Here is a 13,658-nt window from a genome sequence, read left to right on the forward strand (position 1 = left end):
TCTTTCTCTGCAACAATCCTCAAGCCAGGCCGCTCTTTTTTGCTTCCCTACCTCTGCTACCATGGAATCTTGCAGACTACCCTGCTACAATCACAATCTCTTATCCTTCCCAATCCCCTTACTTCCCTTATGTGCACAGGAAAGAAAGAGTAGACATGCAGACACAACATCTTTCTCTTATACAGACATGCTAGTGTTTATCTATTACTTTTTTGTCTCTTTGGCTCCTTGAAATACTCAGACGCTGCACTTGAACTCCAGCTCCCATCAGCCCAAACCAGCATAGTCAGTGGTGCAGAATACAGGGAGCTGAAGTCCAACAAAACCTTGAGAGGTGGATGATTTCCATCATTAATCTAAATATATTTTTCCTTGTGTGTAACAGGGCACTCCTTTTTATGAACAGCTTCCTCCATTAAATAAAGATTTCAATATTGAGGAGAGGATGAAAAAAGCCTCTCAACTAAAAGTTTTACAACTTACATCTAGGATATGACTATAATCATTCACTAATTTCTTATTGAAATAAGCAACATGTAATTTTAGCAATTTTCTTCTTTCTGCAAGAAAATTACAGTGTTCAAAGCCTATTTGTAATTCCAGATTTATTATTTGAAAAATTCACACAAAATTGTTTTGTACAGAAAACATTTTCAACACAAGACACAACATTTTCTGCATAGAAACATTATTTCTGCAAAGAAAATGCTGTTTCCTGCACAAAAATATTTTTGTGCAAAACAACCACATGCAAATTTTGTCAAGTTAAGTCCTTAATTAAATAATTTTCTGAGTAGGAAACAGCATCTTCCCTCCAGAATATATTTTTGTGCTTTTTCCAACACAGAAAGTTATGTTTTTTCTACAAACTATCATGGGTAAATTTTGCACAGCATAAGTCACGTACTGCAAAGACTCCATCAGTCCAGAATTCTTCTTGCCATGGCTTCTTGGCACTAAAAAATGACTTTTGACTATTGTTTGAATACAACATTCTTTCCATCCCTAACCTATGACATACAGGTTTGCTGAGCCTAATGTATTGTGATATATGAATCCCATAGGAATTTCACATCTAACGCTCAGATTTAATTGTCTCCTACACAAAATTCCTCACATTACTATTATTAACCTTTAAGAAGGGCATAGCAAATGACTCCATCTACTTACAAATAAGAAAATATACTCCAAATTCTAATTTGGAACAATTAGTATGCGCTTTAACTGATAGGTGCACTGAAGAAAAGATGCTGCAAGAACCCAGCTTTTAAGCATACAGAAATGTTGCATTTCTTGAAACTACTTCTGAAATTATGGATTCGGTAGGACTGTCAAAATCATGTCTGCAAAAACTGCTATGAGATAGAAATAACAGATTCCCATTCAAGAAAAGCTAGTACAAGAGAAAGGTTAATTTTATTCCGGCCACATCTCACTAGGACAATATCAAATCTAGTTGTTCCCAAAAGTCAGTGAAAAGAATGTTCCTTGTTACTAGATGATCATTAACTCCACTAGAGAGCAGCATGGGGTAGGCAGCCAATCAGTGTGACTGGATACCCTTGGAACTTTAACCACTTAATGGAAGACTAGTGGGGCATGTTTATGCTCCTTCCATGTCCCATAAAAAAAGCATTAAACATTCCCAGTTTTCCAGGATTTAAATAGGGCAAGTTATAACAATTAATGACTGATTTTCTGAAGAGCTTATAGAACAGAAAACAGCCTAATAATTATTTTGTCATAAATATGGTGCTTTTTAAAAAGCAGTGTTAGTTTGTGTTGTACCACAATTTCTTTTTTAAAGACCCTGACGAAATAACAGCTCTGCAATCCTAAATCCTAATCCTAACCAGCCCAGATGAAACTAACCTCCTATCAGTTTTGCATGCATTTGTTTACAAGGCATGTGTGTTTTAAGACAAGGGTGGCAAAAACATAGCTCAGGATCTATTGGTAGATTTCTGTTTCTGATTCTCAAATGTTTAACAAAAACAAAAACAAATGAGCTTTTCCACAAAATTAGGCTGCTGAAATGCTGAAAATAATCATAAGTAATCAGAACTTTTATGTAAAAGAATTAGAGAGTTCTCTGGCTGAGAATTCTAAATACTTGTTCCCTAAACTGCAAATCCAAGAATTCCATTGAAGGCAGCCATGACAGTGCTTTAACTGTGTAATGTGAAAGGGCCCCAGGATACCTAATCTTGAGCTTCATAGTTTTGCTGGTGAGTTTGTTTGAGTACATTCAGAGACTGGGAGTTTATTTTCAGTATCATAACTGAATTGTGCTCACAGTTCTCCATCAAATTAAAAACCCCTGGATTCCAAAAGATGCAGCCACAGCAATTAAAGTGGATTGATAGTGATATTAATTATATCATATGAAAGAGCCACTGGAGATCTATTAAACACACACATACCCCAAAGTAAATCAGTTTTGTTTCAGGATCACAACCAAAATGTATTATTTATTTTTCAAACGTTACCATTTAAAATGACAACATGGTAATTTTTACCTGTCATAATGTGGATTTTGTGGAGACTGCCCACCACTGTGTTTGGGACTGCTTCTGGAAAGTGTGTTGCCTGGAGAACTATTTGTTAGACGCTGAAAAACACATACATAAAGAAAGCTTATTACTACTCCACTGAAAAGGTTCCAGAGTTTTCTATTTCCTTTGAATTGAATGAATCCTAGAGAATAAACAATGCAAATGAGGGATCTCTGTGATGTTTGAAATTTGGTTATATGTAAATGTATACACGTAGTTATATATGACAATCTAGAGGTTCAACATTCCAGGTTCCCTTAAGTATGTTATATGTACTCTTTAAAAAATACATTTATTTCACAACACTTACAGAAGGCAATCACCAAGTTATTTTTTTTCAAACTATGACTTCAGTTTATCTTGACAGAAAATTTTGAAGAGAGCTTATAGAGCAGCACCTTTCCCTTGTAATCAGAGACAAGTGGAATAGGTTGAGCATTATTGCATCCTCTCATTGTTGTTTGTTTTAAGGTCATTAATGACTTATGATGACTGCAGTGGGCCCTCCCCTTACACAGGTGATCCGTTCTGGATCTTCCCGCGTAAGAAGAAATCCGTTTGTGCTCACACCTCATTGGAACAAATGGGGCACATGCTCGCGGTTTGGGGCAGCATGCATGCCACAGGTGCACACCATTGTTTTTATCACCATGCAGCTTCCACGTAAGCTGGAAGCCACGTATAGTGCACCCGCGTATGGCGCAAGTCCCCTCTTTGCTGTTCTTCTCTCAACGGGCAAATACTTTTTTTTATTCTGTCAGTTTTGTTTTGAGAACTGAAGGTTTATAAGGAAAGTGTGTTTCAGAGGGTGCTGTACTGTTTTTTAAATACAGTGGTACCTCGGGATACGAATTACCCAGGTTACGAATTTTTCGGGATACGAATAAATCCCATAGGGATTTATTGTTTCGGGTTACGAAGGTTTTTTCGGGTTACGAAAAAACCCCGGCGCTGTTTTGAATGGAGCCGCGGCGGAGCCGCGGCTTTTTTTCCATTAGCGCCTATGGCAATTCGGGTTACGAAGGTTTTTCAGGTTACGAAATTAGCCGCGGAACGAATTAATTTCGTAACCCGAGGCACCACTGTATTTTTTTAATTGTACATTTTGAATTGGTTTTAATGTTAATAGTTTAATGCCATTAAAATCTTTTGTAAGTTTCAACTACAGTTGGCCCTCCTTATCCACGGATTTCTTATCCGCAAATTCAAGCATCCACAGCTTGAAAATATTCCAAAAAAGTATAAATTCCAAATAGCAAACTTTGATTTGCCATTTTATATAAAGGGCATCATTTTGCTCTGCCATTATATTTAATGAGACTTGAGCATTCATGGATCTCGTTATCCACAGGGGATCCTGGAACCAAACCCCAGTGGATAACAAGGGCCCACTGTATATTGTATTTGTATTTAATTAGTAAGTTGCCTTCTGTTCCCATTTGAAGGTAAATAAAGTTAACAACAACAGGATACTACTGTATTCCATTATTAATAGGTATTCTAGATTATACAACTTCGTATTTCATATGGATGTTTTGATTTGCTGTTTTATGGCTTGAGGCAACAAGAATATATTTACATAATAAGCAATTGTATACAACTGCAAATCAACTGTAATTTAATATTTTAATTGAACTGTGTTTTAAGTTATAACTTTTATTTTATTTATATCTTTTTTTAATCTTGTAGTGAGCTGCCTTCAGCACTAATTTTTGGCCAAGGTTACAGAATAGGATATACAAAAAATAAATAAGAATGAATATGTCCAAGTCCTAATACTATTTAAAATGGAGAAATTTCCAGTGAACATTGCGGGGCTTTCATCTGACTAAATACACAAAGGATTACACTAGAATCCTTCAGTCGTATTCATGCTTACCAGGGAGTATATGAAGCATTAAACACAGTGAGGCTTACTTTCAAGTAACAATGCATACTGGATCATACTGTCATACTGAATCATACTGTCAGTTACTTTGGCATGAATCTTGAATGAAGTAGGCGCCTTACAGACGGGCCTAAGCAGCGCCGTCGTTGCGCCAGGAATACGCGCGAGGGGTGGCACTTCCGGATGCGCCTTGCCCCTCGCACGTATTCCGTACGGCAAGATGGCGGTGCCCTATACAGACGGGCATGGTCATCTTGACGTAATGGACGCACAGCGTCCGGACATCTAAACCCGGAAGAGCCGTCGTGAGTGTGCGCTTTGGCACTTGCAGCGGCTCTTCCGGGTTGCTGGAGTCGCGCGGTTTGGCTGCTGCGGCTCCTCCGCGCTGCAACCGGCAGCGGCCCAAGACCGCCCCTTTTGGGCAGTCTGTAACGGGCCATTATTTCTCTATGCTCTTAATGTACAACTTTTCATTGAGATAATTCAGAGCAAGTACCTGTACACAACACATTTATTTAAACATACTGATTATGCAATTTTGGTGCCTACCAGTGATTTGTTGTATATGCTCCAGCTATTTTCTAATGCACTTCTTAAGCCATCATTGCTGTCATGAAGTTTCCTATTAGCTGATCTTAAGAAACAAGCCAGAGGGGGAAAAACATTATGTGTATTACCAAAATACCTCAAGAGCATTTATAGTATTAATTTGTTGGCATTATGAAACCGGGGGGGAGGGGGGGAAAGAGACTTGAAAGGGGTTCCTATCTGTTCAGTAAACTCCAATGAAAATGACATGAAAATTCAGTGTAAATCTGATTACTACCAACAACATGGAATCACGTGAATGTAGTATTGCACTCCAAAGTTATACATTTGGAGGAACCATTGACCCCAAAGCATATACATGCATACATACATACATACATGCTTTGGGATCAATGGTTATATATTTGCTTTAATTACTCTCTTAGTTTAAAACAGTGGTTCCCAACCTTTGTTGGGCTGCGACCCCCATTGGGGATGAAAGTCCTGCCCGTGGCCTCCCTGATTGGTTGGGAGGCTGGGAAGGGGCAGGACTTTCGGCCGCCTACAAGCCCCAGCGGGCTTTGCGGCCAGAAGTCCTGCTCCTTCCTGACATCCCAACCAATTAGGGAGGCTGCAGAGGGTAAAGGGGTGGGACATCCGGTTGCAAAACCCGCTGGGGCTTGCAGTCCTGTCCCCTTCTCCCTGTGGTTGCCTGGTAGCCCCAGGGAGAAGAGGAGGTGCCCCCTGTCCCTCCCTCCTCACGGGTGCTTGCACCCACAGGAAGGGAGGGACAGGAGGAGGAGGCCCCCACACGTCCCTTCCCCTTCGCGGGTGCTTGCACCCGCAGGAAGGGAGGGACAAGAAGAGGAGGCCCCCACACGTCCCTTCCCCCTTGCAGGTGCTTGCACCCACAGGAAGGGAGGGACAGGAGGAGGAGGCCCCCACACGTCCCTTCTGCCTCACAGGTGCTTGCACCTGCAGGAAGGATGGGACAGGAGGAGGAGGCCCCCACCCGTCCCTTCCCCCTCGCGGGTGCTTGCACCCACAGGAAGGAAGGGACAGGAGGAGGGACCCCCTGCCCCTTCCTCCTTGTGCGTGCCTGCGCCAGCGTGGGAACGCGCAGGGAGAAAGGGAAAGGAGGGAGCCCCGCCCCCTTCCCCTTTTCTCTGCCGATGCCTGCTCCATAGCCGGCACCCGCGGGGAGAAGGTGAGGAGGGAGGCGGGGGGATTCCCAACCTGGCAGCCCCCTAGAAGAGGTCGGACCCCCATGTTGGGAACCCCTGGTTTAAAACTTCTTAGGCTGAGAAACCAAAGACCTATCAAGCCCCTTCATAAAATTATGTGTGTACCTGTAGATATATATATAGTTACACATGTGCCTACACACATAATTTTATGAAGGGGCTTGATAGGTCTTTGGTTTCTCAGCCTCTATCCTCTTGTTCTGCTAATATTTGAAGTTTTAAACTAAGAGAGTAATTAAAGTATTGAGGAACAGAGAGGGACATTAAAAGTCATAGATATCATTTCCATAAACTCAGCATAGGTGGGCAATTGTTGGGACTGGTGGCCTCATTAGTCTTTAAGGAGACATCAGAATGGTTCATCCTACCCCACTCCCAACAAATACTCCAAGCTCAAAGCTGTGGAAGACAAGTCTGCCTATGGGGAAGGCTGACTGTACCTTATTTGTTTTTTTTAAAAAATAAGTGATTTAACAGTCTATTGGCTCTGAGTGATTTGTATTCCCTTCCCCCAAGAATACCAAAGTAACACAGGTAAATTTTTTTAGTCTTTTTAAATTTTTGTTTGGAGGGATCAAACAAATTTTGCCTCTAACTCTGTGGTGACGTAATCCTTCTTAACACAGCAAGACTGAAATATCATATGCTCCCAATTCTTTCTTATCCACAGATACATCAATCCTTAGTCTTAGCAAACATCTTGGAGGCAGAAGCAAAACTGGGTCAGACTTACTACAAAATTTACAAAGAGCAATAACATAAACCAATGATTTTACAAAATGGTGTGGGTTCATCAGACAATAGAAGGGTTACCGTATATACTTGTGTATAAGTCGAGAAATTTAGGTAAAAAATTGACCCCAAAAAGATGGGTCAACTTATATACGGGTCAATAAGGTAGGACCCAAGCCTCTGCAAGGGACAGCCTAACTGAAGAGAGGCTAGGGAAGGCGATTCATTGCCCTGAGCCTCTCCCAAGCTGGGCTCCCTCCCCTGGGGAAAACGCAGCTCAATGGGAGGCTGGGAAAGGCAATCAATCGCCCTGCAGCCTGTCCTAAACTGGGCTCCCACCCCAAGAGAAAGCCCTGCTGAGCAGAGGCTGGGAAAGGCAATCGATTGGCCTGCAGCCTCTCCCCATCTGGGCTCCCTCCTTAAGTCTGACCTTCGACTTATCCATAGGTCATACAGAAATTCTAAATTTTGGCCCCAAAAGTTGACCTTGGTCACTTTTGACCAACACAAGGTCACTTTTGACATACACAAGGTCAACTTATAGTTGAGTATATATGATAATTGAAATACAAGCCCAGAGACAAGAGGAGGGGGGGTAATTCACAGGAGCAAACAACAACAAAAATGTTTTTCTCTCTTAATTTACCTAAGGTAACAAAGGATTAAATATTAAAATTCATTAAAAAGTAGATTATTTAGCAGCTTACTGTAGTATCACTATCTGCCTTTCCAGACTATCTCTGTCTTCTGTGTACCCTCTGATCATGTCCAGGTCTCTATAAAACAAAATTAACATAATTTTTCTTCACAGACAGCACCACACACACACACACACACACACACACACACATGCACACACACACACACATATATATATATAATACACTTTTTCAACAGATTCAGCTACTAGTGAGTCTTACCTTTCTGAACTCAAACTATGATCTGCAATATCACTTTTCAAAGTATCTAATTCACTCTGAAGGAATGCTATATTTGTCTGTGCTTCCATAAGATTTTTTTTAAGTCTCTGGTTTTCCTAAAAATAAAGACAATTAAAATCAAAATTAATGAGCTTCTTAAAGTTTATGGAAGACCTGAAAAATGTTACTATGAAATTATAATAGAACTCCTTGCAAAGATATTTAACCATCCATTTCAATATCAACATGTCCTGTTCTTTTTTCTATCCCTACATTTTTAACTTTACTTCATTGTCATACATTCTGTGGATTAATGAACTGGGATTATGAGGCAGAACCTCTTAAGGATATTTCTAGGGAGAAAGTAAAAGAAAATTACCTTTGCCTTGACCAGCTGTAGCACCATTTCTGTACCTTCAACTGAATCTTAAGCTGTCTCAATTGGTAACAGGTCAGACTGTCACGTAAACATGTATATATACTCAAAACCTTAAATCCTATTAGTGACTAACATGTGTAAGTGCAACTTATGTATACTGTATATACTCATCTATAAGTAAAAAAAAATTATTTATGGTATTTATACCCCGCCCTTCAGCCCTAATAGCTATCAGAGCGGCTTACAATTATTATTTTTAATTAGACAGTTCCCTGCCCTCAGGCTTACAATCTAAAAGACACGACACAAAAGAAGAAGGGAATGGTGGTGGGAAAAGGGATGAGGTCCAGTGGTTCTTCCCTCCCTCTGAGGCAAGCTCCACCAAGGCAGATGGACTGGAGGGAGGGCTCTTCTTCTTCAGGCTAGCCTTGGTGGAGCTGGGCCTGCCTGTTCATATACTTTAAGAGGACCCTTTCCCTCTCCCCTTTTTCTCAAGCCCTGGCTGGGAGAAGCCAGCTTGGCCAGCTGTTTTTTAAAAGGCAAACTGCAGCCCTCAAACATTTTTGGGAAAAGGAGACAAGGGGGAAATGTCTGCTATTTTGCTGTTTTTAAGGGGGCAGAAACTAAGGAAATTATAGCAAACGTTATTGTTCCACATTTTTGGCTGCCTTGTGTTGCCTTCTGGGACTTGTAGTTTAGAAAGGGGAACTGAGAATATTCAGCCAGAGAGTTCAAGCAGTGGCTGGGAAAAGAAGAGAGGGGAAGAAAGTCTTTTTATCTGCTGTTTTTAAATCTAAGACTCACTAGAGCTGGAGAGTCTGGCTGAGAGAGAGGGAGCCTCTCTTTAACTCTTTTTTTCTCCAAAATAAGAAAACAGCAGCTGCTTGAGCTAGACTGCCCAAATGGAGAATCAAAGGGATGGGAGACAGAGACACACACACACACACACACAGAGAGAGAGAGAGAGAGAGAGAGAGAGAACTGTGGGGATGTAGCAGCAGTGATGGTTCTTTGAGCACTTCACAGAGCACCAAGAGCCAGAGAGACCAGGGCAGCAGCTCTAATGCCTCCACTCAAAGGAGTGCCAAGAGACAAATGGAGCACAGGAGACAGGAAAAGTAATTTCACCTCAACATTAGGAGGAACTCCTGACAGTAAGGGCTGTTCCACAGTGGAACACACTTCCTCAGAGAGTGGTGGAATCTCCTTCCTTAGAGGTCTTTAAAAAGAGGCTGGATGGCCATCTGCTTTGACTGAGAGTTCCTGCATGGCAGAATGGTGTTGGACTGGATGGCCCTTGGGGTCTTTTCCAACTCTATTATTCTGTGATACAGAGGTAGTGGCTGCACCTTCAACTTATCCACGGATCATATTAAAATCCATAATTTTGGCCCCCAAACCTCAACTTGAGATCGACTTGTACACGAGTATATATGGTATGTACATCTCTTTTTGGATGGGGTACAGAGGGCTCTCTTACCCTTGTACTCCATCTAAAACCCACACATGTGCCCGGCAGCTATCAAGGCCCAGGGGATACTACTGCTGCTGCTCCTTCTTAGAAAGAGAAAGAAAATAAGTGGGGAGACAATTGAGACTATAAAGGTCCTGCTGTTCTGAGTTCTTGGGGAAAGGAAAGATAGATGGTCTCCATTGAGAACACACTGTCATCTCTCTTCAGTCCCAGAGCTGAGACCAGCTGTTTCCATGTCGTCTGAATTGTCTTCCCACTCCTGCCCTTCCCCACTGGTAAGAGACAGTGTTTGACAGCTTCCAAGCAGTGGGAAGAACTATACATGTGGAACTACATGTACATGTAGGTTATTGGCCTATATACCCATTATGAATAATGTCATTTCTTTTCACTCTGGAATGCTAGTCATTCTCTATATAACTTTGACAACTTAAGAAAAATATCATCCTTCCACAAATTATATAAATATGGCAGGTGGCAGAGATAACAGTTACATTAACAGAGATAGACTAAGTTACTACCCCAAGTAGAAAGCTTTAGGAAATTCATACCAACGTCAAGTCATGTATCCTGGTCTTTAAGGCTGCCAAATCTTCTTTGTGATTAATATTTCTAGATTGTTCTTCAAGCTGAAATAGTAAAGAAATTGTGGTTACTACAGTGAAGTGTGTTTGGCTGATCCATAAGAGTGCATGGAGATCAGCAGAAAGAGATCAAGGCACACACCAGAGGTGAGCAACTTTAGTGGGGCTCAGCCTTTTGAGACTTTTGGGATTACCAAAAATGCCAAAAAAACAAGAGCTCAGGAGACATAACAACAGCCTAGGGAACACACACACACCTACCACATACAAAAACATATTATTTCTTTATATAACCCTTGAACATCTTGATCACAACACCATCCCCAGGCTTGTCTGGTGAAGACACAGGAGAGAATCTTCTTAGTTGACAGCTTCTTTGCTGTCTTTTGACTGCCAGGCAAAAACTTTAAAAAAAAAAAGCTATTCAGCCTTTTTTAACTGGTTGAGGCAGAAGTTTTTTAAAAGAGGTGTGTTATATTTTTTGCTATGTTCTGACTGTGTTTTTAACTGTTTAAAATTAATGTTTTAATTGATTCGTTGTTCAGTGGGTTTTTTAACTTTTGCATTAAATATTCTTTTAGTAATACATATTTTGTTTTACCTTACACAGTCCGCCTCCATATATGCTGACTTGCCATCCGCGGATTTGAGCATACACGGATGGCAAGCCCACGGGGGGTGGTGTTGGTGGAGAAGAAGGAGGGAGAAGGAGAACGATGAAGAGCGGAGAGGAGGAGGAGCGGCGGCAGAGCAACAGAGGGGGGTAAGAGGAGGAGGAGAAAGTGGAGGATGTGGGAAGGACGAGGAGGAGGAGGAGGAAGAGCAGAGAAGAGGAAGAAGGAAAAGGAAGACGAGCGGTGGCAGTACAGCAGAGGGGAGGAGGAGGAGGAGGAAGGCAAAGCAGGCAGGGTGGGCTGGGAGTGACCCCCAGGAGCCAAGGGGCAGCAGACATGGGGGGCTTCGGGAGGCCAGCAGAAGCACAGAGACCAGGAAGGAAGGCCACTCCTGCACCTCCCCCCACCATGCCTGTTCTTCTCAAAGGCTCCTCAGCTGCAGTTGTATAGGAATTGAAGAGAGGAGGAAGATGAGGAAGAAAAAAGGAGGGGGAAGAGAAGGGGATAGGAACAGGAGGAAGAAGAAAAGGAGGGCGAGCGGCAGCAGGGCAACGGAGGTGAAAGAGGAGGAGGAGGAACAGCTGTAGCAGTGGCGACGGGTGAAGAGGAGGAGGAAGAAGAGGAAGGAAGAGGAGGTGGGAAAGAGAAGGAGGAGGAGAAAGAGCGGCGGTGGCAACAGAGGAAGAAGAGGAGGAGGAGGAGGAGGAGAAGGAGAGGGGGCAGGGAAGAGGAGGAAGAAGAGGCAGCATGAACTTTCCTAGACTAAAGCCACCTTCCTCAGATGCTTTGGTGGAGTGGGAGCCAGGGACAGACATGAGGTGACTTCCTTCCTGTCAGTTTTCTTCACTGTTCAGCTTTCCTCCTTCTTCCCCATCATTTCCCAAAGCTCTTCTCCCCGACGTTTCCTCCTCTTTTCTCTTCACTCCACTGCCCTTATTTCAAAACACACACCCCATGTGCGCCTCCTCCTCCCAGTGACTGACTGCCAGCCTCCCAGTTGACCTTCCCAGCCCCTTCCTTCCTTCCTTCCTTCCTTCCTTCCTTCCTTCCTTCCTCTCACTCACATTCACTCACCAGCAGGATCATCATGTCCTTCTTCATGGCCCCGCTCTTTCCTCTCCTGGGGCCGGAGGAGGAGAAGAGGGGGGAAGGGGGTAGAAGAGTACCCCCCCGCTGCCTGCTGCAGTGAGAATGGCGAGGCTGGCATCAGGGAGGGGGCAGGGGGAAAAGTGCCATTGTCCGCTACTGAGTTGAGCATACGCAGATTTTGGTATCCGTGATGGGGTCTGGAACAGATCCCCTGCCGATACCGAGAGCCCACTGTATTGTAAGGCACCTTGGTTCCCAAATTGAGAGAAATATGGTATGTTAAAGAAATAAATAAGAATGCCAGTTTCCTTACTTTCTAAAAAAACAAAAACAAGCAAATATATAACAAGATTACACTGAAGGCTCACCTTTAAATTCTCCTCATAACCAATTTTTCCAATGATGGCAAAATGTTATCATAAGTTCAAGCTCCAATGAGTTAGTCACAAAACAAAGCAAAATCATAAAATCCATGATACTTACCATTTTTAGTTTCTTTATCGTCACCTGGAGATCTCCAACTTCTGTTTCATACTGACGCTTCAGATCATTCAAGGCCTCCTCAGCTTTCCGCTTTTCCTACAACAATTCACATTTTTGTTAAATTGAAAATGGCAGAGTTCACAATTTACTCTTCTGAAGCAGACAAATCTCTGTACCTTTATATTATACCCTTATATGTATTATATACCCTTAAAGTAGGCCCACAGGCCAAATTCAATTGAAGTGGTGCTGCTGCTTCCTGTTACATTTATTTCTATCCCACTTTTCTCTCAAAATTAGGACTCAAAGAGCTACTCAGTGGTGGGTGGTGCAAAAGGAAAAGGATGGCACCTGTTTTAGCTTAAAGACCTTACTGCTAGTGTGTAAGCCTAAGAAATGTAATACAGCTTTTTGGGGTGATTCAAAAACCTGCACAATTTCTGGGAAAGTACCAAATGATAGTGGCCTTCCTGGGACCCTCAGAAGACCAAACTGGGACCTTAAGAAGGGCCCCAGGCTTGAGGCTCCCCATCCCTGCCTGAAATTGTGAGTGAAAATGCATATATGACCACAGTAAAATATTGTTGTGGTATGTGTTACACAACTGTTGGCACTAAAGAAGAAATTCCATAGTACTGGCTGGCACATAAAGTACAGGTCAACTATGTCATGAGTCATTCTAGTGTCAGTGACAACACTGCATGGGTACCATTAAAATTTATAGTTGGCACTATCCCACAAAGTAAATATCACAGTGGCTTTGCATTTACATTTGGGGTGTCATACTTTTTGAAAATATGTGCCTATAGAGAACAGGGGAAGATAAGCATAATTTCAAACAGTGATAAGACAAATACGTCATCATGAGCCAGCCCTAATATTTGGCTCTAAGTGGTGGATTGATTGTTCATGATTTATAAAATGCTCATCTACCTAGGCAAGACTTCCCCAGCTTAGTGCCCTTCCAATCCTTTGAATTACAACTTCCAGCATACCTTGCTGCAATGGCATCACTAGTGTTGGCATTGCCCAATGTGATTACGCATGGTATCATTCTTCATTGACCTCCTCCCATATCAAACCATACAGAATATGTATCTTGTTTACTATTGCAATAAAATAATACATATTTTGTTTTAATATTGTAATAATTTAATTATATTTTAAT

General features: G+C 42.1%; 1 protein-coding gene across 1 annotated transcript in view; it reads right to left on the reverse strand.

The window, feature by feature from the left end:
* Positions 1-13,658, reverse strand: part of RASEF (RAS and EF-hand domain containing) — a gene marked incomplete at its 5' end in the record, with an annotated part of 54,237 nt that overhangs the window by 16,605 nt on the left and 23,974 nt on the right. The window contains 7 exons of the mRNA XM_042447760.1: positions 123-126; positions 2,520-2,611; positions 4,993-5,077; positions 7,655-7,723; positions 7,868-7,983; positions 10,272-10,349; positions 12,491-12,586. Of these exons, the coding sequence (XP_042303694.1) occupies positions 123-126; positions 2,520-2,611; positions 4,993-5,077; positions 7,655-7,723; positions 7,868-7,983; positions 10,272-10,349; positions 12,491-12,586 (540 nt within the window). The remainder of the gene's footprint in view (positions 1-122; positions 127-2,519; positions 2,612-4,992; positions 5,078-7,654; positions 7,724-7,867; positions 7,984-10,271; positions 10,350-12,490; positions 12,587-13,658) is intronic.

The sequence above is a fragment of the Sceloporus undulatus genome, chromosome 2 (genome assembly GCF_019175285.1).
Source record: "Sceloporus undulatus isolate JIND9_A2432 ecotype Alabama chromosome 2, SceUnd_v1.1, whole genome shotgun sequence".
NCBI lineage: Eukaryota > Metazoa > Chordata > Lepidosauria > Squamata > Phrynosomatidae > Sceloporus > Sceloporus undulatus.